Source organism: Dipodomys ordii, unplaced genomic scaffold (assembly GCF_000151885.1).
Source record: "Dipodomys ordii isolate 6190 unplaced genomic scaffold, Dord_2.0 Scaffold76, whole genome shotgun sequence".
Lineage (NCBI taxonomy): Eukaryota > Metazoa > Chordata > Mammalia > Rodentia > Heteromyidae > Dipodomys > Dipodomys ordii.
Window position 1 is genome coordinate 2,159,205 of NW_012267292.1, and position 26,097 is coordinate 2,185,301.

Below are 26,097 nucleotides of genomic sequence, written 5' to 3' on the forward strand. Positions count from 1 at the left end.
ATAATCCTCTGGATTTCTACTTGCCTGCTTTTGCCTGGGTGCTTTTTTCCATTTTCACGGTTTTTCACAGGACTGGGAAAATGAAGCTTGCTTGGGATCTTGTGGGAAGAAGGTGCCAAAAAAATTTCATGACTGTTCTTACTGTGTCCTTTTTATTAGTTTACATTTAGCATATCCGTGTTCGTTTATCTCATCTTCCTGCTAAGCCTTGAGAAATGTGCGGGGTGAGGGCAGCAGAAACAGGAAGCTTGGGCCCTGGAATGAAGAAGTAGAGGCCCTTCAAGAGATGCAGGACAAAGATGGCAGGGGTGACATTAATCAAGATGCATTGTACTCATAAATTGTTATGGTGAATGAACCAAAACCCTTTTGTACAACTACTTAAACATAATGTTATGAGAAAAAAAATCAGACAGGGGAAAAAAAAAAACCTATTAAGATGAAAACAAGAAGAACTGGAGTGTTTTGTTGCTTGGCCTGTTCTTACAATTGCTTCAAGTGTAAAATGTCCAGTCAGGGACTGCCTGCAGCATTTTAAGTGAACATTATCATTTCCCAAGCTAGGTTGATAATTTGCTTGTATGCTCTGTATTCCTGTCTGGAGTCTGGGGCACCTTAAGAATGCTGTGCCCCTCAGAGGGACAGGAGAACCCTGAAACTATTGTCCTGTCCTATGACCAAGAAAAAAAGAAAAATATTTGCTAGTATGTTGAAGCACTCTGGTCTTTACTTTACTCTTGGTTTTTATTCTTTAAATGTAAAATGTATCTGTGCTTGTCTCCTTTGTGTACTGCAGGATGTTAAAGTCTTTAGTGAAGATGGAACAAGCAAAGTCGTGGAGATTCTAGCAGACATGACGGCCAGGGACCTGTGCCAGTTGCTGGTTTACAAAAGCCATTGTGTGGATGACAACAGCTGGACACTTGTGGAGCACCACCCACATCTTGGATTAGGTAGGAGACAGCTCAGGGCAGAAACAGTCCCTAGGTACCTTAGTGTGAAATCAAATGGAGAACCGGTGCCAACTGTGTTGTCTGTCCCCTGCCAGACTGGCCAGGAGTTCATGTGTGACTCTTGACTCATCTTGCTCCCCCCTTTTTTTTTTTTTGCCCCTTCACTCTGCTTCTTTGAGAATCTTTCTTGGGGTGGTTGAAGCAGTAACTTCCCACCAGTTCAAACATATCCCCTGTGATCCAGCTGCCTTCCTGACTATCAGGATCATGCTGCACATCTGTTAGTTGGAGAGGGAGGGGCCCCGGGAAGAGACAGATACTGGCACTGCTAGATTGCAGCTGCCACTATTCACCAAGCTACTGATAAGAAGGGAGCCTGGCTCTAGGCTCTAGCCTAGGGCATAGAGACCTGCTAACAATCAGAGCACATTGTAAAGCAATCACATATGAATTTGGTACTTGTGTGGGATCTCTGTCTGAGCTGGTTAGGGATGATTCGTGGATACTCGTGTGTGTGTGTGTGTGTGTGTGTGTGTGTGTGTGTGTGTGTGTGTGTGTGTGTGTGTGTGTGTGTGTGTGTGTGTCCTAGAGAATAGTTTATGTATCACAGAACACTTCAATGATTCGTGGATACTCTGTGTGTGTGTGTGTGTGTGTGTGTGTGTGTGTCCTAGAGAATAGTTTATGTATCACAGAACACTTGAAACTCTACACACTTACTTCCAGACGTGACTGGTTTGTGGTGAGTTGTTTGGTCAGGTGGTCCCTCCTAGGAAAAGACACATATTCAGACTTTGGTTCTGAGTCTTACAGAATAATGTCTGATGCCTGCAAAAGCATATGCAGGTATTTAAGACTAGCATTTTCTCTAAATCAATAGCTATATTTCTTCTATGTCTCAAAGGAGAAAAAAATACAAATTGCAAACTTCTTGTAGTTTTAGATTCTTCTTATAAACCTTTTTCTTGACAGATTAATAAATTAAATCTCAACCTCTAGATCTTACAATATTCATTTAACTGAAAAGTATTCTTCCAACAGAGAGCATGCTATTTAAGTCTAAATAAGGTAATGTAAATTTGCACTATTACTTTAAGTCGCTATTTTCTGACTCTCCCTGGACTTTTAAATCCCTGACATGGTTTGGAGTAAACAAATAGGACTTGTGCTGGTTTTTCCAATCCGTGTGGATCACTAGACTGTTTATGTGAAAGCAGAGAGTTCCTCCTTGTCACTAACAGCTTTCTGGAAGGCCCATTTGCCTGTTTCATAGTGAGTGGCTGTGCTGTCACTCTTGTTCCCATAGTGACAGGCTGACTGTCACATCAAGCTCCAGTTTGGGACATCCACGACTGAATCCTCCCATGGTCTAATAAGACCATCAAAAGCATCTGTTGACACACAGATAACTTAGACATTAAACAGGAGTGGGAAGCTTTTATAGAGTATGTGTGCAGGACTGCTGTGATTAGGTCACAGCCCTGCTGTGCAAGGCTGCATCGCCTGCTGTCTGTGCTGCACCTGTGTGTAAGCAGAGAAATTGATCAAGAACCAAGAGCCTGTGGCCCTTCCCAGTACTAGTGTTAGCTCCTGAGATCACGCACTACTCCAGGCACCTAAGGTAGTTGGTACAAAGCTGTTCCCTTGGTTTGCAAAGCCCTTGGCACTTGATCTTAAGTGAGCATGTTCTGTGTGTTGTGATGCTTAAGGGCTGGTTCTTTGAGTGTACTCTATCTAATGAGCACTTCCACCAAAGCCCTGTCTGTCAGGAATACTTCAGCCTCAGTGTCTGGGAGTAAAAACATCTCAACCATGTCTCCTTCCAGGCCACTCATCAGCCTGTGGTAAATCCATCTGAGGGTATCAGCATGAACCCTTTGGCAGGTTATCCCAGTACCTTCTGCCCAAACATATGACCTACAGGTTTCTAGAAGCTTCACTGCTGCCAGGAGGCTTCGCATATAAAGGACATAGTGATGTGAAACAGTCTACCAACAGAGCATGTAAACATATTACTTTAAAAATGTATTATTATTATAAAGATGATGTACAGAGGGATTACAGTTACATAAATCAGATGGACAATGTCACCCTTTCCCTTGCTACCAAATTACTTTTTATAGGGATAGAATGCAAGCTTAAATGTGGAGAATGGTATCTTGATGCCACCCTTCCAAACTTGAGCACAGACTTACAGATAAACCCCATTCTTGCCAACTGGCAGTACCCATGCCAGGGCCCTTTCATTCAGGCCCCAAATGACCCTGAATGGCTCTGTGTCATAGGCACAGTACAGGATGTCCAAGACAAATGGGAATGTGGGCATGGGGCACAAGAAAGAGAAGCAAGGTTCCACAGATCCTATGAGTGTTAGAAACTTGAGAAAGTCTGATGTCCTAAGAATTAGGCTGAAGCATCCAAGAAAAGCAATGATTCTTTGTTGATCTGCTTATGGCTTTGTGTTTGATCGTGGTCAGGTAGAAACGCCCTGACAATAACTTTTTGGACTCCCATAGGCACCCACATGTGTCCTTAAGAAAGGTCTTGGGCCAGGTGCCAATGACCCACACCCGTAAATCCTAGCTGCTCAGGAGGCTGAGATAGGAGGATCCTATTTGGAAGACAGCTTATACAGAAAAATCTGTGAGACGCAACTCCAATTAACCAGCAGAAATCCAGAAGATGAATTGTGGCTCACGTGATAAAGAAGACTTTAGCAAGAATGAAGGCCCTGAGTTCAATCCCCAGCACCAACATACACACACACACACACACACACACAAGTTGTTGGACAAAAACAGCCTGTTTTGATGTTCCATGCATGACAGGGCCTTCCCAGATTGCTTTTCTGTCTCTGTCTCTTTGTCCATTACATTTGCAAATGCCAAATGATGTCCTTTCACACAAGCTTTAGAGAGAAAAAGCAGGCAAATGGCAGGGCTTGTGCTGGCATCAAATGGCTTTCTATATGCAATGATCTCTCACTGATGACTTTGTTTCCAGATTTTGTTCTAGAAGGCTTTGAGCTTATCAGCAGCTTTCCCCCTCTGTAGGCAGGCAGTGCTTGGAGGTGAGTGACTGAGTGGGCTAAATGTCAGTCCACAGGCAAGCCAGAGGAAATCCGTGATGTCAGGCGGGGATGCTGGATTCAGCTCTCACCTGTGTCCTGGATCTGCAGATCCTCCACACCAACTAGGCGGCATGGGTTCCAGCCGAGTCACAAGTAGTGGCATTTTGTCTTTGTGGAAACGTCCGACATTTTAGTTGTCTTCTTGTGGAATAGGGCAAGACTTAGACTCAGTCTCAGAAGTTGAAAAAATACAAATATCCTTCAAGGAATTTTCACCTCTTCCATGAATACAGAGTATTTTTGGAATGCCATGATGAAAAGTGGAAGCCCAGTTTAATCAAGGCCACTGGAATAACAGGAAGTTTACGGGCAGCCATGTGATCTAAAACTGGAGGAAAGAGCTTGGCACGGTTGCTGTCCACTCCCTGACTGCAGTGGCCACTTTCCCCGGCGTATCTTATGGCACCCTGCGGCCAGGCAAATCTAGACCCTCAAGGAAAGGACTCGTTGTGTTTCCCATGTCACTGAGAAAGGAAACGGGAATGGGTGCCATGGGTGTGTTTGCCATAAGACCCCTCACAGAGATTCCAGGGGCCGCCTGGTCACCAGAATGACCCAAATGAAAGAAGCGTAGTCCTTTTCGGATGCAGAAGCTGACTTGGCTTCTCTTCCAAATTCTGAGATCACTTAGAAATGCTTTTTCTCAAACTTTGTTCCTCCCTTCCAAGCCGAGAATTTTAAAGACTCACTCTGGCATCACGAAAGAAGCAGGGAACTTCCAAGGTCGGGGCCGCCCAGCCCCTTCTCAGCCCCTCCATCTAGAACAGTGTTGTCCTCATTGCACACCGACCATCTGTACATTTCCCTCTATTGTTTATCCTGTCATTTGATATGGCCACTTCCCCCACAGAAGGAACTGTGACCACCTTCAGACATCCCCTACAGGTAGATTGGTAAGGAGTAAGTAATACTCCATGTGGAAGCAGAGGGCTTAAGCATCAAGGAGAATAACCATCCTTTCTCAAGTGATCATACTGGTTTAATAGGTGGCTCTGGAGAGAGAGAGAGAGAGAGAGTGTACACCATGCACAATGAGGTCAGTCACTGATAATCCAGTTGATGAGAATGTTCCATGATAAGATCAATACTGCCTTTGGTGTGAAAGATGAGTGTGTTGGTTTGTCCTGTCTGCCTGCAGTGTCGTGTTCTTCCTACCGAATTTCATTTCCCCAGGCAGGGTCAGGCAAATGAGTTTCTTAGGATCCAAAGCTGCCATGGCCTTCCTACCTCTGTGCCACATGGCCTTTTAACAAGCCTTCCTTGCTCAGAGGTTTTTGTCTCTGAATGTTTTCCTAAGTATTCCAGCCTATTTTTCATATGCCCAAATGTCTTAATGTGAGGATACAATCATTTGACTCTCCCTCTCCTTAATATTTTGTTGATGTCAGATGTAAAAGAAATATGTAAAAAAAAAAAAACATATTGACCCGAAGCCCACATTCTGTATATTTAAGACCTCTTAGGTATTGGATAGCACATTACAGAGAGGGTTTGAATTCATTTCTCTCCCAGGCCTCATCCTCATTCATGCTGTTTAAAGAACAGGAAATCGGACTGGTTTATTGTTGGTGCACCCATCTGACTAACATGATGCTTTCCCTTACAGAAAGGTGCTTGGAAGACCATGAGCTGGTGGTTCAGGTGGAGGGTACCATGGCAAGTGAGAGCAAGTTTTTGTTCAGGAAGAATTATGCGAAGTATGAGTTCTTCAAGAATCCAATGGTGAGTCTTTTCAGACTCTCAGCATCAAAAAGTCATAGTTGGTTTGAATAGTGTCAGATGAGTCTTACAAGGCAGTGTGTGGATTCAAGAATCTTGAATTTCTATTTAATGAAGCAATCCATGCTTAAAGCCTGGTCTCTGGCACTTAACTAAAACACTGTTGTCACTGACTGAATATGGTGGTAGCCTTCCTCAAACAGTGACTGCAAAAAGGCTGTTTGTCTCTTAAGTCCTAGGATTGTACAGTGAGTTTGAAAAGGTCACAGTCAGTTTTGAACAAATTGATCAAATTCTTACCAAAAGAAATACTCTTCCCTGCATAGAGCAGTGATTATCATGTGATATATATGGAAGATGGAATAAAGAAATCAGTTGGCTTGGTTTATGGTGTCTTCTCCTTCATTGTTCTCACCTTGGCTGTTTTGGGGGAAGCCTTTGCCCTCTGTCCTATCAGTATGAATAGCCTCCTTTGCATTTGCTCTTCACCTGACTCATGGAGCATATAGGTAGCAACTTATGGAGAACACCTAGATCCGCTCTGGCTCCAATAATTTTGCTGTTCTCGTTTTGTTGTTGTTAAAGTTTCTTAGAACAGTTTTTAAGGAACAACACAATCTTGCTCTGACTCAGACACAATCCCGTGATGCTATTGCTTGCCTGGATGGGCACAGTGGGGGGGATGCCATGTTCTCATGCTCAGCATTTGTCCCCAGGAATTTGATAAGGCTTTTCTGGCTAATATTGAAGAAAAGACCTTTTCCACACACTCCTCCTTTGGTAGTTCAGTAATTCTTTAGCTGGTGCTATGCACAGTTATTTAAAATACAGATGTACACAATAATACCTGAAGGAATGTTTTTACTACTGAGAGATCTATAAGTCTGTCTTCCTCCCACTGGAAAACTAACCCTCAATTTATGTGCATTTCCCTGTTTCCTTAGAATTTCTTCCCGGAGCAGATGGTTACTTGGTGCCAGCAGTCCAATGGCAGTCAATCCCAGCTCTTACAGGTACTCATCAAAAATAGTTTGTGTTCAGACTTCTAGAAAAAATGCTCTTGGAATTGTTGCAATAAAAACTTGAAAAGGCTGGGCTCCAGGGAACCATGTCTAGAATCCTAGCTACTCAGAGACTGAGGTCTGAGGATCAGGGTTCAAAGCCAGCCTGGGCAGGAGAGTCTGTGAGATTTTTATCTCCTATTAACGAGCAAAAAGCCAGAAGTGGAGCTGTGGCTCAAGTAGTAGAGCACTAGCCTTGTGCAAAGAAACTAGGGGACAGCACCTAGGCCCTTATTTTAGGCCCTAGGACCAGCACAACATAGAAAAAAGAAAGAGAGAGGGAGGGAAGGAAGGGAGGAAGGATGGAACAAAGGAAGGAAGGAAAGAAATTTGAAGAGGTTACATCTTTACTGGCATATTAACCTTGACTGCTGGTAGAAACAGCACAAATGACCTTGTTCTGACTCAAAACAGTCCCATGATGCTATTGCTTAGTATGGCAAGGTAAGGATGCCATGTGCTCATGTTAAGTGTTTGTCCCCAGGAAATCTCTACAGAAATACTGAGTCTATTTCATAAAGAAAAAAAGGACCAAATTTTCACACGTCCTTTGCAAAGTAACTTAATGTACATGAAAATTAGGGACACTTGTTTTAATTGTCCTTCTGTTTTCTAAATTAGTTCCCAAAAAAACTGGTCCTTCCGTGCCACCCCTCCCTTCCGGGGGTAGGGGCCACCGGAGAGTCTTAGTGATCTCACATTGCTCCTGGGACATGGGCATCAAAGAGGGAATGTCACTGTCTCACCATTTCCCCAAACGTGTCTGTGTAACGTGCCAAATGAGAGAACACACTATTCTCTAAGTTAGCCAGCAAGCTTCAGGTGTAAAATTCAATTCCTAGAGGATCTTGCTTTGTTGATCATCAGATTTCTTTCTGCTGTCAAAAAGGTAAGAATGGGAGAGTAGTGTTCTGGTGATCTCTGCCAAGTCCTCAACCATGGCATTGGTCTGTTCTGCCAAGAGATGTTGACACTGTCATCCTCAATTCACACATGAGGACAGTGAAATGCAAATTGGTTTTTAAGTGCCTTAATTTTGAGAGGATTTGTATGTTGTGTGCAGTCATCTCTTGAGACTCAAGATGGTGCCAGCTACTCCAGAGCTGTCTGATTTGACCATCTTATCCATGTCAAGGAGCTTTGTCTGTTCCCAATCCAGGCCAGAGGACCTGCTCTCTTCAATGTCCCCTCCCAGACTTCCCTTGTAGCCTAGATCTCAGCCTTCATTCCCATAAGTGTTTGTTTGTTTCCTTAAGCCTTTATTCATAACAATGCCTGTAAGAGGGGCTAATTGGTCTCTTACTAAGGTGTCTCATGTACCTTATGCACAGACAAATGCCATTCACACACCTGTGTATTGAAGGACAGGCCAAAATGGTAGGCAAATGCTCATTCCCACAGTACCTCTTCCTCATTGCTCCTAGCACTTGCTCTTGACTCCACTCCAAAGATCAAGTGAGATATATCTTAGAAATCTTAAATAAGGAAGAGAGTCCTTATATGTCTGCCTTACAGAGTAATTTATGGCCTGGTTTTAGCATTGTTAGATCCCTTTGCTTGTCTGTGTTTATCAGTTATATTCTATGTCACCACAATGTGGATGAACTTTTTTTCAAAAGGAGAAGACTCAGTGACCCCAAGAAAGCGTATAGAGTATTTAGTTTAGAAAATGTCAACTGATGAACATTGTCCAATGTTTAAAATTTGTTCTCCCACAGAATTTTCTCAACTCCAGCAGTTGCCCTGAGATTCAAGGATTTTTGCATGTGAAAGAGCTGGGAAGAAAGTCCTGGAAAAAGCTGTATGTGTGCCTGCGTAGATCTGGCCTGTACTGCTCCACGAAGGGAACTTCAAAGGTGAGTTTTAAAACTCACCACCCACAATGGGCTCTGCACAAGCCAGAAGTGCTCAGATGAACTTGGGCTTCATTTTTAGTCTGTTGTTGTTTTTTCTTGTTGTTTTTTCCCTGGTCGGTCATGGGACTTGAACTCAGGGCCTGGGCGCTGTCTCTGAGCTCTTATGCTCAAGGCTAGTACTTTACCACTTTGAACCACATCTCTACTTCCAGTTTGGGGGTGTTGCCTCTACTTGTGGGCTGGGAGCCAACTCACATGGGTAGAGAGCTTCCTGAATCACTACAGATTTCACTGACTTGGGATCCAGGCTGGCCATAGGATGTGTGCTAGATGATGGCCACCCTAATGTCAATCTAGCATGTGTCGGTTGAAGGTATTTTCTTTGGTTAGCTGTGTATATGCCCAATGAGAAGAGGGGTAAAAGGTGAAAATGGATGTAGACCCCTAATTCTCTGTTGCTAGTATTGTGGGCCTGGCCTAGGATCTCCTCTTTTCTTTTTACCTTCCATGTACCCTGGTAATGAGTTGTATCCAGGCAACCTTGGCTGAGTATTGATTGGCCTTTGAGATGCTGCTACCTCTTCTGCTCGCCAAGAGGGAAGGGAAGCTGGTGAGGGTGCCTCTGGCCCACCCAGTGTGGCTCTGAAAGTCAGCAGCTGCTGTGGGTATGAGCTACAGAGAAAGGGTATCATCTCCAGAGAGGGGTCTCTGTCCCACCACAGAGCAGGAAAGGATTGTGTCCATTGACTTACATGAGGAAGCCAGAAGCAGCTTGTGGTCTTGAGCAGGAAACAGAATTTGGCTGGTGGAGAGCTTAGGAGAAGGCCTGGTCCTGCTAGCAATGGGGGAAATGAAGGTAGCATTGGGCACACAGCCTACTGAAGATCAACTGGCCCCTGAGCATTTTAAGGGCTCTTCACGTTGACCTTGGAACTACGTACTTTCTCAAATGTTCCCTGACTATTTGGTCACAGGGCTTTGATTTGGCAGGACAAGTACATTCCAATAGGCTTGTGTCTGAGAATTTGAGAGGTGGGATTTTGGGGTGAGGAATCGGTGGATTTGTGTTTAATTTAGTGTTTATTTCACATGGTGGTCATGGTTTCTAAGATGTCACTGAGGAACTCGGTATGTGCACCTGCACAGACTGCCTTCTGTTTACAAAGATGCGAGAATAATTGCTCTTTTCTGTGCCTGAGACGTGCCCACTGCACATAACCTGGCCACTGTTTTTTGAAGGAGCCTAGACACCTGCAGCTGCTGGCTGACCTGGAGGACAGTAACATCTTCACTCTGATTTCCGGGAAGAAGCAGTACAGTGCCCCTACTGACCACGGGCTCTGCATCAAGGTACTCTGCCACCAGGTTGCTCACCGATCAGAATGAGAATGAAAGGAGTACAGTAGAAACATAGACTGAACAGAAATACAGATTCACGTGTGACTTGCTCATTCCCAGTTAAATGTCAGTGTATGCTGCAGAAAGATCTATGAAAAGCAGGCATATGATGGGAGGTGCCTGTCAGTGGCCTGTGGCTTTGGTACAAGTGTGCAAACATACAGATGGATGTATGTGCAAGTGGTTGATACACAAACGTGTGCAACAAGCACACATAGGCAAGTGGATGTGCACATACATGTTTGTACACACATACGTATGTGCCTCAGGCATGCACACACATGTGCGAGATGCATACACGTCTCCCTGATGAAGGTTTGGCAATTATTGATCATCATAGTGGTAGCTAGTAATTTAGTGAGCATTTACCATGCATGAGATGTTCTAACCACACTAAATCTGTTGTCAGACTTCATCTTGCTTGGATGCTTGTGGGTGAGGAAGTAAATTGGCCTTACTGCATGTATCAGTTTGTCAGTGAGGAGTTGTGCCCATTCCATGGGCTAACCTCCTAGCTAGAGCTCAAACTTATCCTGAGGGGAAGACAAAAATCAAGGAGCTCTCCTCAGACTGCAGGAAAGAGAAAGTCCTTTGCTCACTGAAAGCTCTTTTGGTTGCAAACCCATTTAGTGCCCTTTTCTCATGATTTTCACTGTAATAGTTTCCGTTACTTAAGGTCAACCAGAGTCTGAAAATAGTAGGTGAATAGTATCAGAAATAGTATCAGAATAGTATCAGAAAATAAGCAATTCATTTGTTTTAAATTGCACATCATTCTGAATAGTATAATGAAATCACACTGTCCTAATCCATCCTGCCCAGGTCCTGAGATATCCCTCTGCCCAGTATATCCACTCTGTGTATGTTAGCCACCTGCTGCTCACTCACTAGCCATCTCTGTTATCAGGCTGGTATCACACTGCTTCCCTTAAGTAGGACAATGAAAACTTTAGACTTAATAAGGAAAGGAAAAGGATCCTATGCCAAGGTGGCTGAGAATCTGCTGGAAGAACAAATCTTATATCCATGCAGTTGTAAAAAAATGGAACCAATAGTCCTGCTGTCCCACTATGGAGCCCATAGTGCATGGTAAGCACATCACTGTGGAGCTGCATACCAGCCATGGTTCAGGCAAACAGGACCTTGGGATATGTCCCATGATGTGGAGGGGAGACTACTGAACCTAGAAATCTATTTCAAACCAGCCAGAAACCTAAGGCAGCCTCGGGAGAGACTAGAGATGGAGCCAGGTAGCCAGGTCCTCTCCCTTCTCACCAGCCCTCGCTGGCAGAGCTCTTTTTCTCCTGAAATGCCACCTGAACCCAAGCTGGCCTCTCACCCCTTCAGCTTCCTAAGGTAGAGAGCCAAATCTGTGCTCTCCTCCCTCCCACCCCGGCTGCTCTTTGAGTTGGGACGGGCAGTTCATGTAACAGTCTCCTCTCTCATCACAAGGCACTCTCTCTACTTGATGAATCTGCCCACCTTCTGTAGCTAAAAGAGCTGTGATGAGCCTCCACCTGCCTTGAGCCATCTGCTTCCACATTGGCCCCACTTCCCAGGCATTGGTCTTACTCTCTGGACTCCCACTTATATAATCCTCCTTGAGGCCACTCGTACACCCTTAGCCACTCAGAGGTTACCCCTTGCCAGCAAGCTCCTGCCAGGGCCCTGCACCTAGCCACTACCTTGGATTCCCCAGAAGGTACCTTTGAAGATCATTGCTTCTGTAACTCAGGGGACAGATCATCCCCACAGACTCTAGCATTCCCTCTGAGGCACTGGATTCCTCTTCTTCTCGGCTCCACATACCTGCTTGCCCCACACATGGCCCTGTGGTGATTTGTTTTGCTGTCTGACTCTGAAATTCCACTAGGAGAGTTTATCCACTAGGGTTTATGCTTGAGCTAAGGCATAAGTAATTGCAACAGCTCATGGCTGGCCCATGATCAGTCCTTAACAGAGGCTTATCACACAGGTGGGTGGACAAACTCAACACGACTTGGACCGAAGGTCGGTGGTTCCTACTCATTGTGTTGCACTGATTGATTTTTCTTTCACTCTAGCCAAACAAAGTGAGAAATGAAGCTAAAGAGCTGAGACTGCTCTGCGCCGAAGATGAGCAAGGCCGGATGTGCTGGATGACAGCATTCAGACTCCTGAAGGTATGTGGATGTGGAGAACTGGAACTAGACTTAGGTATATTCCAGACAGAAATGCTCGTGGCATTTCCACTGTTCTTTTCAGTACCTTATCAAGCATAGTTACCAGTCCTTCTAAATAAGATTTCATGAGCTTCCAACAGAGAGCTAAATATTAAGGTGATAGCCAGGTTTTCTAACCTATGCACTATTGTAGGATGGAGATCCAGAAAAAGGGGAACCCTGAAGACACTAAGCAATATCCTTGGTGCTTCTGAGCACACCTCTCCTCCCTTCCTGTCCCCCCTCCCCCAATCATGAAACAGAATGCTTTTAAACACTGCCACATTTCTCCTAGACACCAAGGAGTGAGGAATTGCCTCTGGTGTAAACCACTACCTTATAGAAGATAGTAGAATTGTATTACTCTTTTTTTATTACTACAATAAAATACCTGGGGCAAGCCAACTTTATCAGGAAGAGATGTTTATTTAGCTCACTGTTTTGGAGGTATGTAGGCATGGTGCTGGCATCAACTAAACCCCAGTCTGGCTGTGTCATATCTTTGCAAATGGCAATGGCAGGAGCCTATGCAATCAGGAAGAAATCACACCCCACTGGAAGCCAGAGAGCCAGGTGTCCCATAGTCCCCTTCGAGGGCACACACTCAATGACCTAGCTTCCAAAAAGCCAAGGCCATGAGAACTGTAGCTAACACTGTCCATAGGGTTTCCTGTCCATACATTCTAAAAGAATCTATTGCATAGAACCTGATGCTGACAGCTACCGTAATTGCCATAATGATGTCTTCCTATTCTTTACTATAATCATACTGTGTTCCTTTGCATATATGCAATATGTCCCACACACCAAGATGACTTATGTCTATAAAATCCTCTCCTAATGCAAGTTAGTTGACCAGGGTGAGCTTACTGAAATTCAGGCATCTCTGGAAGAGATACCTGCTAGGCTAAGTGTGGATTCAGAGGCCCAAGGATGACTTTTACAAACCCTCCCAGGCTTTAGTGAACCGCAGAGGACTTTCTCTTGGGGGAAGTCAGCTGAGGAGATGATGTGCAAAAGACTTAGCTCCAAACATTTGAGGAGCCACAGGTCATCTGCTCCATGGAGAAGCGTCCTACAGTGATCTTCCAAAAAAAAAAAAAAAAAGAACCTGGTTGCATTGTGTTTTTCCACTGATAACATATACAAAACAATGTAACCACATGTTCCTAATTCATCATAGAAATGCAAATGTTGGTGGTAGTACAAGATGTTAGAGATGGTAGACTGCTCCTAGTTCAGTCTGTGATCCATGGGGAACTGATTCGTGAGAGCAGTCTGCAGCTGTCGTGTAAGTCCAGTCTGTGTTCTGTTGTGCAGAACATTTTTGTCAGGCAATGGAAAGGGGATAAATCCCTGAAGGATATATTCATCTTTGCTGTGATGCACACACCCATGTATGTAAGTACAGGGAAAAGGAAACTTACAAGGGTAGACTAGGTCTGCTGAGCAGATAGGGACAGAGGCCAGAGAGAAATCATTCAATTTATACATATGTTTTATTTTTTTTATCTGCAAAGAATTTTTGGGTTTTTTTTTCAGTTCTGGGAATTGAACCTAGTCTGGTACATGCTAGGCAAGCTCTTTGCCACTCCTCAGCTGACTTTGTTGTTTGTATTTTTGTTTTGTTTTCAGCAATACTGGGGTTGGAACCCAGGGCCTCATGCTTACTAGACAGGAACTCTTCCTGCTGAGCCACACCTCCAGTGCTTTTTTGTCAGTGAAAATATGTGCCAATACTTGGTCTTGAGCTCAGGGCATTGCACTCTCATTAGGCTTTTTCACTCATGGCTGGTGCTTTGCCACTTGCACCATCCCTCTACTTTCAGCTTTTGCTGGTTAACCAAAAATAAGAGTCTTGAGTATCTGCACAGGTTGGCTTTAAATCATGATCCTCATATCATAGCTTCCTGAGTAGCTAGAATTACAAGCATGAGCCACCAGTGCCTGGCTTACAGTGATTATTTTTGAGAATAAGGTCTCACTGCATACCTGCGTACACACCTGGACCACAATCTTGTTTGTCGTTTCTCATCATAGGTGAGATAACAAGTATATACCACCACGTCTAGCTTCTTCTGTTCAAGGACTTTACTACCTAGGCTGTCCCTGAACTGTAATCTTCCCATCCTCAGCCTCCTATCCTTAGCTTACCATCATAGCTTGGGATAACAGAAAGATGGGTAAGCAGAAAGCATCTTAACTCCACCACACTCACCTATCAGTTGAGAAGGAGGGTCTCATGAACTTTTCTGCCAGGCCAGCGTCAAACCACAGTCCTCCTGATCTCAGTCTTCCAAGCAGCTCAGGTTACAGAGGTGAGGTACTGGTGCTGGCTAGTATCTGTTTCTGAGATAAGATCTCACTAACTTCACTAACTTTGCCCTAGCTGACCTCAAACTGCCTCCTAAGTAAGTAGGATTACAAGCATGTGTCACTGTATAACTTTTTTAAGGCAAAAAGAAGTAGGAAAGAAAAGTGAGAGTACACTCTATGAAACTTATACACAGTAAATCCAGAGAGCAGGTTCTTAACCTGGTGACCAGATTCCCCACCCACCCCCACCCCCCTCTCTCTTTGTTAGTCGTGGGGCTTGAACTCTGGGCCTGGGTGCTGTCCCTCAGCTCATCAGCTCAAGCCTAGCACTCTACTATTTGAGCCACAGCACCACTTCTGGTTTTCTGGTAGTCTCGGACTTTCTTCCCCAGGCTGGCTTTGAACCATGATCTTCAGACCTCAGCTTCCTGAGTAGCTAGTATTACAGGCCTGAGCCACCGGCACTCAGCATGTGGTTACCAGATAAGAATCTGGTAAAAAGAGCAGGTTTCTCTCCTTGGTACCATAATTGTTGGCAGGAAAGGAATGAGCTCACCCTGATGGTACTCACTGTCACTGACTTTGTTATTAATACTAGCAAATGAGGTTCCCTAGTATGTTAATGTTAACATCATTATCATTTTTGAGCATTTGCTGTGGGCCAGATCATTTCTATTTACACAGCCTTATTTCCTCTTCCAGTAGCTTTGTAATATAGACGTCCTCCATATCCCATTGCACCCCTGACCACACTGAGGCCCAAGGTGTGCCCACTGGGGTGAGGCAAAGTAGGATGGGAGCCCAGAACCTTTATCCTTAAGTGCTTTCCCCTTCCCTGACAGCCCAGGGAAGTCACAGGTCCACTTTTAAATATAGTGCCAGTGTCCCAGCTGCTTTGCAGGTCATACTTTGGTCTTGCGATTACTAGATTTTCAGGGGAATCTTGAAATGCCTTTGGGATAGGTGCTTCATATTCTCCAATAGTTTCTGGTTGGTTTGGTTTTATCTTCTTTGTTGCCAGTACAGGGATTTGAACCCAGGCCCTCACAGTCTCTCTCTGGGCTCACTTGCTCACCTCTGGTGCTCTACCACTTGGAGCAATACCTCCATTCTGTTGTTTTTCTGATTCATTGGAGGTGGAGTTTCTCAGCTTCACTGCTCTGTCTTCAAAGCCCCTCCGATCTCAGCTTCCTGAGTAGTTCGGATCAGGCGTGAGAGCCATCGTCACCCAGCATTCAGTTGCATTTTGATTAGTGTTTCACTAGTTTTTCCTTACCAGCTTTTCCTGTTGGTCCAAGTTCTTGTTTTTAAGGTGCATCACTTACAAGTACCACAAATTTTTAGCTATAATTACCTTTATCTTATTTAGTAGTACATTTAGTATCATTTCATTGTATCACTTTAGTGTGATTGTTAGTATTTGAGCTTTGTGTTTGAATATTTTTTCCTTTTCTTCTTTTTTTTTAACAGCAGTAAGGATTGAACTCCAGGCTTCATGCTTGCCTAGCAAGCATTAGGACCATACCCCTAGTCCTGTCTTGGAATCTGTATTTGCTGTTTTTTCCTATGTTTCCCATATTCCCCTTATATTCCATTTCATCTTGTTTGAATTCATCAGGTATTTTTATTTCTATTTGTCCTCTCAACTCACTCCTTATATATGTCCATTTATTGTTTTATAATAGTTAACCTAGGCATCACAACTTGCATCTTTCACTCATTAAATTCTCATGTAGTTTAATTCTTTTTTTATATTCAGTCTGCTATGTAGGCTCCATTTCCCCATTCCTATTTTCAGCTGTTCTTGTTATAAGCATTAATTATATATGTAAACTCCTAAAGATATATTGTTTTATATGCTCAATTTTTATTTTTAATCCTCCATATGTTTACAGTTAAATTTTCCTGAATTTGACATTTTTGGGGGAGGCATGCTGGTCCTGTGTCTTGAACTCAGAGCCTAGGACTATCCCTGAGCTTTTGTGCTCAAGGCTACTGCTCTAACACTTAAACCACAGCTCTTTTTTTTTTTGGTGGTTAATTGCTGATAAGAAAGAGTCTCACAAACTCTCCTGTTTGGGCTGGATTCTCAGATATCAGCCTCTTGAGTAGTTAGGATTACAGGCAGGAGCCACTAGTGCTGATCTTGCATTCTTCTTTTTGGAATTTAGTACTCAGCCTAGCAGCGCTTTTAGTCTAGGCCTAAGCAAATTTCCCCAACTTCGGTTTTATGTCATTATTAAACCTTACATCAGTCACTCTCTTCTGTAATGTTACCATTCTCTTGCCTTCTGGGTTGGTCATATCATTTATAAAAATGTCACCAGTCTGTCCTAGTGCTTCTGAGAAAAATGTCATGTTCTCTTTATCTCTGTTTTTAGCAATGTTTCCATGGTGTGTCTAGGATCAGATTTATTTATCCTACTCCTTGAGTATATAGATAGATTTTATTTATTTATAGTTGATTGTGAATCCTTTTGATCATCTTGGAGTACTTTTCTTGGTCTCCCTCCTCTCTCACACATTCAGTGACACTTGTGTCACAATTCTGTCATGTTCTCTATATTCATATTTTAGAAATAAGTTCAACCTAGAGCTAGAATGGAGTTTCACATTCTGTGAAGGAAAGTTAAGAGGAAAATGTACCCCACTTGAAAACTTAGCTCTTTTTCCTCTGTGTGTGTGTGTGTGTGTGTGTGTGTGTGTGTGTGTGTGTGTGTGTGTGTGTGTGTTTTAATATTCCAAGTTGATGGTTTGAGTTAGGAATTTGGGAGTGTTGGTCAGGACTCTGAGAGAGAGAGAGAGGAAGAGAAAGAGAGTGAGAGAGAGAGAGTGGGGGAAAGAGAGAGACTTTCTTTGCAGAGCCTTTAATTCTTTTTGCCAAGACAAATAAAGCACAACTGTTGAGCTGACTGAGCAGTAAGCCCGGTGGTTGGGGGAACCGTGGCTTTGGAACAGACTGTGTACATCTGAATCCTGACTTTCCTGTGACCTTGGATTACTAGCTTTATCTCTCTGTTTCGGTTCCATTATCTGTGAAATGGTGGTAGTTACAGCACATAGCTCATGAAATGGCGTGTGTTAAATGAAATAATGCAATCCACTTAGGACAGTACTTGGCCCCTGGCAGCACTCAATAAGGTTAATTGTTCTTGTGCTTAACATTATTCTATCTGTCACTGTCCCCTTCTTCCCCTCCCTATCCAGTCATCCCTCTCCTGAAGTGACAAGGGGGCGTGAGGCAGAACTGACAGTTGTGTACTGTCTTGAATGCGGTCAGTTCTTGGGGGCCATCAGCAGGGAATTTTTCGCAGTTCTGCATTTAGCCCTGCTCTTTCCAGTCAGGGCTGTGGCTGTGAGGTGGGGCCTCACAGGGGCTCTGGCATTGACTCTGCTTTTCCCCTGCAGTATGGAATGCTCCTCTACCAGAATTACCGCATCCCTCAGCAGAGGAAAGCCTTGCTGTCTCCTTTCTCCACGCCTGTGGTAAGTAGAGCCGTGGCCTTCCTCGGTCAAGTGCCTCTTCAGCTGCTGCCTCGCCATATGTTGTGGACGTCTCATTTCACACGGGGAGGCCAAGAGGGACTTCAAACAGAGTGTGCACATTCCAGGGAAGCCAGCGAGTCTCAGGCGGTCCATTTCCCAGGACATTCCGTTTGTGCCTGCATAGCCCCATTCCTGCGTCTCCACACAGGATTATTTCGACAGATGGCTGGCTGTCTTTACATGGTCAAAAATGTGGACAGCGGCTTCCAGCTCTACAGAAGCTGCCTTTCTGGCCTTTGGCTTTTGTTTCTCCAAGCCATGGGTGTGGTTGCCCTGTTCACAGAGAAGCTATTCCCTGGTGGGAATTTAGAGGTGATCATCAGTGTGTGCTCCCCAAAGATCAAAACCTATTCTTAAAGATCAATCAGTACCTGTGCCTAGGAAATAGGAGGTGCCCCAGAAAAAGCCTGGTGTTTGCTACCTGAACGAATAAAATAAACTATATTAGTCTAATATAACATAGGGGGTCTGATTTGGGGGTTTAGTCAGCAAGTTAGGACAAGGCTCACCCATACTGTTACCATTTGTGGGATGTGCTTTAGCAGAGGTTAGGAAGCCCATGAAGGACCACAGAGCCCAAATCCTATTGGCTCCAGGTGACCTCACCAGCAGCCTTTGAGGCCTATGAGAAGAGAGGAATGCTTTTTTTTTTTTATTTTTTTCAAAACCCACAGCCATTTTAAGGGTAGTGCCTCGCTGACCAATGAATTTTCAACCTGAAGCAGGGAAGGAGGGGGGCCCCTTTCCCTGCGTCTTCAGGATCATTTCCTGCCAGGATTCCTCTGTGTGCTGCCGTGGCTGATTTCCTGCATCTTAAAAACTTGTGGTCTTCTCTTTACAGCGCAGTGTGTCTGAGAACTCTCTCGTGGCAATGGATTTTTCTGGGCAAACAGGAAGAGTGATAGATAATCCAGCTGAAGCCCAGAGTGCTGCCCTGGAAGAGGGTCATGCCTGGAGGGTAAGTCCCTAACCCTCCTTCCTCCAAGAGAAGCTGGCTCCCTCATGGCTGGTTCCCCCTACACTGATCTTCTCTCAGAAAAGTGGCTCTGTGGGTATGGAGGGGTGCAGGAGGAACTATGGGATACAACTGGCCCTTGTGGGCCCTCCATGTTTCCAGTCCCAACTTGCCTCCCTGTTGGGTGACTGCTGGGGAAGGGACAAGAGGGGAATAGAACCCTCTGTCCTCTTCGGTTCATGGGAAAAACTGTTCCTGGTGATGAATCGTCAGTGGCTGACCATGAAGGATAGACACAAGAGTCAGCCTTGAATGAGGCCAGCGGGCATTCACATTGGGGCCCTAACCCCCAGGTATAGATTTCCTTTTATTTCCGAGGCTCCAACGCCTGAATCTCTAGGAGGGAAGAGAATGTCACCCAGCTTGAAAGTTTTCTCTGAGTCACAAAGGCCATGCGTAAATCAGGAGTCCAGCTTAGAAAGCCTTCCTAGAACTAAGGCTGACCTCAGTGCGAAGAACACAAGAAAGCACCTAGGCCAGGCACCTACATTGTGAAATGACCTGAGTTTAATGCAGAGCTTTTCTGCTAAGATTTTATTTTTCGGGAATCTCATTTTATGCCTTCTGGAGGAAAAACATAACTGCCAGTTCTTGGGAGCGGGGTGATCTGGAAATAAACCCAGGATGGTTTTGATTTTGTTTATAAGCACTGTGGCCCATAAGCTTTCCATTCTCAGTGATCTGATGGGGGTGTTGAGTGGATTAAGGGTCATCAGACCTTATCTGGCCACCTTGTCCCGAGGGTGGCTGATGGTCTGCAGTCTTGATGCTAACATGGGCATTTCTCCTACAGAAGCGAAGCATGAGGATGAATATGCTGGGAAGCCAAAGCCCCCTGCACCCTACCTCCATTAATGCAGGTAACATGCCAGGCCGCCCTTTCCTGTCCCACAGCCCCAGCCCTCTACCATCCCCAGTGGTTCCCATACAGGAGTGCACCACAGGGCCAAAGGGCTAGCGGGGCACTATGTGATGGTGTTATGTATGCTATCTTCTCTCCTCACCTCTCCTCCCTGAGCCTCAGCTCACAGGGTACTGTGAGTCACCAGTACAGGAAAGGACTGTGCACAGGTACTATGTCCTCCCTCTCCTCTTCCCACAGTGATTCACAGGACCCAGCACTGGTTTCATGGCCGCATCTCCAGGGAGGAGTCTCACAGGATCATCAAGCAGCAAGGCCTTGTGGATGGGTAAGGAGCCTCAGTTGCCAAGAACTTCTGTCTGTTGCAATTTCACTGTGCTAGCTGTGCATTCTGCTCTGTTTCTCAGGTAGCCCAGATTGGCAGGCAGTGGATGTTCATTTGTTTGTTTGTTTGTGCTGGAATTTGGACACAGGACTACTTCATAGTTTTTAGGTAGAGTGGTCTTCCACATGAGCCATGTCCCCAGTTGCATCCACATTTTAACAAGAACATCTAAGTGAGGAGGTACAGAATTGTGTGTAGATTGCCCAGTTATTAAGGGACAAAAGATTCTAACCCATATCTTCCCAGGTTGAATATAGGATTACCTTCTTCCCCTTAGAAGTTTCACACAAGTAAAAAGTTATTTTTTTTATTTTCCATCTTTTTTTTTTTTTTGATATAGGTCCTGGTACTTGAACTCAGGGCCAGAAGACTGTCCCTGAGCTTTTTTGCTCAAGACTAGCACTCTACCACTTGAGTCACAGCTCTACTGCCAGCTTTTTTGGTACTTAATTAAAGATAATAGTCTCACAGACTTTCTTGCTCAGCCTGGCTTCAAACTGTGATCCTTAGATCTCAGCCTCCTAAGTAGCTAGGTAATAGGCATGAGCCACTAGCGCCTGGCTAAACAACGTTATTTTACCTGTATGTCTTTTATTTATGCACTTTAACAGCTTTCAGATGAGAACCAACAGCCTCACACTGTAGTAGCTTAGAGCCACAAAGAGGCATTGCATCTAGGTTGTAATTGGTTGAGTGACCCTTCTCGCTTGGGCCAGCACAGCCAGGCTGGACAGTAGTTGGCTTCATCATGTGTGCTATGGACACTGGTGGCATTCAGCTAACTTGGCTGGGTAATTAGGTGCGTGTTTGCAGAAGGTAACTGTCAGAGGTCCCTCAGGACCAGCTGGAGAGGCTGGTTCCCAGTACATAGTCTCTTTGCATTACATTTGATCCTATCCAGGCAAGCCCCCCGCCACTTGAGCTGTGCCCTAGTCCTGTGTTTGTTATTAACCAGCAATCTGATCTTACATCTTTGTGTGGTGTTCTGTTTTCAGTTGAACTTCTTTGTGGTCATTTTGCCCTACACTGGCTTCTGGAATCACCTTCTCATGGTGATTTCAGGTGTAAACAAATGTACTAGGTCCAAATGACACAGTCCTCTTAACCTTGCCCCTTTCTCTAGCCGAATATTGTCCCCACAGGCCACAATTGTTAGGTCTTTTCAGTGGACATGGCTTTGTGTGTGTCAGGCATGACACACCCCTAGCTCTGAGCTTTTAAAAACCAAGCAAAAAATCATGTGAGTTCACATTGATAAAAGCCAGTTCAAATTTGAGCATACAGGTTTTAATTGATTTTACTTTTCCATCTTTTACTCTAAAGATATTGGTCTGTTGGTTATCAGTGGAAATCACTTAATTACACACACACACACACACACACACACACTGATTCTTTCAACAGACTCCTGAATTAGGATTTCATTTCTTTATAACGAATCCTAGAAGGGTCTTAGCATATTATACTACACTTCCATGCTAAAGTCATGGAACGTAATTCTTCCCTGTGTTTCTGCCACCCAACTGTGAGGTAGTTAGCTTTGTTCCTGTTGATGTTTGGTATTTATGAGTGGATTGATACTATTTTTGATAATTTTGAAAAGTGAAAATCCAGACATGTCCATGTGTAAAGTCGAAACTATAAAGCAGTAGGTCACCATTTTTATTATTGTGTTCATTCTCCTAGTATTACTGTTTCTCTTTCTAAACAAAGGTGGTATCAGGGAGGAGACTCTCCAGCAGCTCATGTTCATCTTCCATGGGTCTCTTCCACTCCCAGGCCCTCTTGTATGTCGGTGGGACATCATTGTTTCCAGACAGCTCACCCTCTGATTAGGACACCAGTGCTTCATTGTTTCATAATTTCACTGGTATCCTTACAAGTGGGGATGCCAAGTGGAAAGCAGAAGGCTCATGGTATACTATGAAATAATTCTTGGTTGCCTCTGTGAGGTTCTGACCACGTGCCCATCTCTCCAGAAGTGCCTGTGAGAAGCCATTTCCCAGGGCTGTGCAAGTGGCTAGTTGGGTGGTAATTTGCCTTTGTTTCTCATGAAGCAGGCTGAGGCTCTTCCCATGAGCATAAGGACTATTGGAGTTTCTTTTTCTTTCTGTACTTCTGAACTTTCTAGTTTTTTTTTCAAGTTGCAAATATTTTCATATCTTTCTATTTCTGAATCATAAAGGACTTTGTTCATCATCTGTTACTTGTGTTGTTTCCCTCCCCTCTGCTGGCCTTCCTTCCTTTCTTCCACTCTCCTTTCATTCTTCCTTTTTTTTCTCATTTCTTCCCGCTGTATTCCTCTCCTTCCTATATCCCTTCTTCCCTGCACCTCTCCTTTCCCTTCGTTCCAACCTTTCTTCCTTGTTTGTGCTTTTGTTTTGGTATTTTGATTGCAGGTGCCTTGAGTTCGGTCTCATTTTATTATGTTTCCTATGTAATTATAAAATTATTCCAGAACTATCTTCTTGAGATGTCACCAGTGTCATGGAGCACTCTCTTTTAGATTGGCTCTTCGTTGGAACAGTGCCTTTCCTGATGATAGAAAAGGATATTTCTCTTCTAATGTCGCTAGCCTGCCTAAGAAAAATTTCAACATTTAAAATTTCTCTTTCTGAGACATTTTTGAGCTCAGAAGTGTTTACTTTCCTGCACTCCTGTGCAGGTCTGAACCCCAATAGAAGTGTGCCTTAAAATGTTCCAGGGACATCACTGCTAGCTCCTGTCTGGAATTCATTAAGGAGACTGAGTGGGCCCCTTGCCGGATGACATCATCCTGCCAGAGAAGCACATGCCCCACAGGAGGCTTAGAGAGGTGCTTTGGTCCCACCTCAGGAGCGCCCCAGGATCCAGCCTATCTGAGGTTTGGGGAGGAGGGTGTGAGGAACAAGTGTGTCCAGAAAGGGCTTCCCTAGTGATTCTGAGGTAAGGCCCATCCTGCCTACAGGTCAGGAGCCTATATGCTGCAGGTTAGCAAGTTCAGCCAAGTGAACAGCCCCAGTGCCCACTCCTTTCTCCTCCAACCAGGTCTGTCTTTCAGCTTATTCTTCAGTGCTATCCAATCAGCAGACTTTTGTCCCCTTCTCCCATGGAGTCTTGGTTGTCATTGAGGCTGCCATTTCCAGTTCAGACTTGAGCCTACAGGAGGCTAGGAAAGCACAAATATGCAGATGCAAGGCCCAGTACCAGCTTTGTCCCCGCAGTGCTGGGCTTCTGATGGCTGGAAAGGAAATGCATCTGCAAAGCAAGGTGAATCAGTAACCCATTTCTAATCCCTACTAATCTCTGAGAGATCACTGAAGGCAAATCAAGTTCAAAAGTCAAAACAAAACAACTTTAAAAGAGAAAGTGGAAATAATAAATGTCAAGAGACAGTATTTTCTGTCCATAGTTCTTAACACTGTCCTCTATAGAGCCCAACCAAGCCCAACCATCCAATTCTGTTATGGTTGGCATTTCCCAAAGAATATTTAAATGGAATAGTAGCAAAATGCTAGGCAACAGAGTTTATGTTGTTGGAAAACTTTATGGTAGAGCCCTTCAAAGATTAGAATGGAGAGTTAACTGCTTTCCATATTAACATGACAGTCTAGAAACTGGTGATGTAGCTGATGGTGGCATTTGGGTTTCTGATTTCTTTGAGATATGCTTAAGAGACTTTGTCTCTTCTGTTCTGGTATCTGTCTTACCAGCCATAATTCCATACTGCTTGTGCTGTTCTGTATCTCAGTTTTTGTAATTGCTTCGAAGTTATAGAAGAGTTGCACCAATGCCAAGAAGAATTCCTACATGTACTTCATCCAAGATATCACAGCATATTTGCTCTGTTATCTCTCCTCTATGATTTGTCAAATCATTTGAAAAGATGTTATACCATGGTGCCGCTTTATTTCTAATAATTACAATGTAAAGTTTCCACAAACCAGGTCTTCTTTGACATAGCCACAGTAGTGTTATAAAAACCAGAAAGTGAGCATCAGTGGTGTGGTCATAGCTCCTCCATACACTCACACCCAGATTTTACCAGAGCCCTTAGCCCCACTATAGTGAAAGATGCAATCTCCTATCCCAGAATGATCATAATGTAGGTGCTTGCATTGAGAGAACCCAGTACTTACAGAGTGTGTTTGGGCTTGTGCTGTGCTGAGTGGCTCATGCATTGAGGACAGGATGTGTATGGAGGCATCTTTGGTTCATCCTGTAGAAAAGCACATGAGTGCTATTTTGACCCGTTCCCCCTAGTAGAAATTTGAACACGTATTAAAGACAGTGTCAACTTGATTTGTATACTGTAATACTCTTCTTTTTCTTTAAGAAAAAAAAAGAGAGAAAGAAATTATTGTCTGCTGGTTTTAGTATCCATGGAAAATCTTAATCAATGGTTGCTGTGGTGATTGCCAAATGGCTGTCTTCTGATCTGGTACTCTGTGGTTTATGTCAGCAGCATTCTCCTCTATGGAGAATTTATATGCTCCTTTATGTCTGATATCTGTGCAAATTCCTATATCTTATGAGCCATTGCTTCTACCATTTGTCTTGACACTCCAGTGAAGCCATCCTACTTGCTGGGTTGTTTCAACATGTCCATTATGCTCTCCGCACTGTCTGACTTTCTGGCACAAAAGTTCCAGCTTCATCTTCTAGTCTCTTTTCTCTGCCTCAGCCCTGGACCCAGTGGTCCAGCCATGACATCAAGGTTCCCTTCAGTGGAGAATTACATCTCAGAATTTCAGCTGGTGTCCTGTGCTCTTGCCACAAAGTGCTATTGGGTGCCACTTACCGTGGCTTCGTATCTGTCTCATGCTGCAGGTCTAGGAGGTGTGCATGTATGCACATGTGCATAATGACTTTTGGATTTTTTTTAAAAGTCATAACAATCAGTTGCTGGTTTTCCCTCCCCAGGCTTTTTCTCCTCCGTGACAGCCAGAGTAATCCAAAGGCATTTGTCCTCACACTGTGTCATCACCAGAAAATTAAAAATTTCCAGATCCTACCTGTAAGTACTGATACTTTCACACCAATCCCCACTGGGGGGGGGGAGGGCTTTCTGATTTCATCCCTAATGTGACCTTCAAGTTGTAAAGTAACAAGACTTCAGCCGGTCAGGTAGCAGACAGTTTCCCATTCACAGGTAAGAGTCTCTGCAAGGGTTTATTCTTTGAACTTGGGACAGAGTTTCCCTAGCAATGAAGCTGCTGGAGGTAGCCTGATGTCGAGGCTTCCCCTTCACCTCTGAACCTCTCCCTTGCCAGGTCAACAGGGCAGGAAGACTTTCCCGGTAACTTACACTCACTGAGTTGAAATACACGTTAGGAATATATTTCTTCCCTGGATACCTTGCACAGTTCCTCTGCTTTAATAAAAACAGCCACCAAAAAAAAAATCCCAGGATCTGGGAAAGTTGCCTATCCACATTGATTTTATTAACCCACCTGTGACCCCAGTTGAACACCAGGATTTCAGGGTAGGTTACCCATGTTGTAGCAAGGATGCAAGCCTTGTGTGTCGTGTGTCATTGGCTGTTAAACTTCCTTCCTGAGCCAGGTGAATGAGGAGCCGCTTAACAACCTTTGCCTAAGGCTACCCCAGAGCACAGAGGAGCCAGCTGTCCCTTTCCCCTGGAGAGAGAAAAATATGTATGTACGATAGATAGAT

The 26,097-nt window shown here is 44.3% G+C and overlaps 1 protein-coding gene across 2 annotated transcripts in view; it reads left to right on the forward strand.

Annotated features, from left to right (window-relative positions):
• Nucleotides 1–26,097, forward strand: part of Grb10 (growth factor receptor-bound protein 10) — a 129,188-nt gene that overhangs the window by 99,648 nt on the left and 3,443 nt on the right. For both annotated transcript variants that reach the window (XM_013024480.1, XM_013024481.1), the window contains 11 exons: nt 797–953; nt 5,690–5,805; nt 6,747–6,815; nt 8,582–8,719; nt 9,959–10,069; nt 12,181–12,279; nt 18,043–18,120; nt 19,022–19,138; nt 19,989–20,055; nt 20,298–20,385; nt 25,345–25,438. In XM_013024480.1, coding sequence (XP_012879934.1) covers nt 797–953; nt 5,690–5,805; nt 6,747–6,815; nt 8,582–8,719; nt 9,959–10,069; nt 12,181–12,279; nt 18,043–18,120; nt 19,022–19,138; nt 19,989–20,055; nt 20,298–20,385; nt 25,345–25,438 — 1,134 coding nt within the window. The remainder of the gene's footprint in view (nt 1–796; nt 954–5,689; nt 5,806–6,746; nt 6,816–8,581; nt 8,720–9,958; nt 10,070–12,180; nt 12,280–18,042; nt 18,121–19,021; nt 19,139–19,988; nt 20,056–20,297; nt 20,386–25,344; nt 25,439–26,097) is intronic.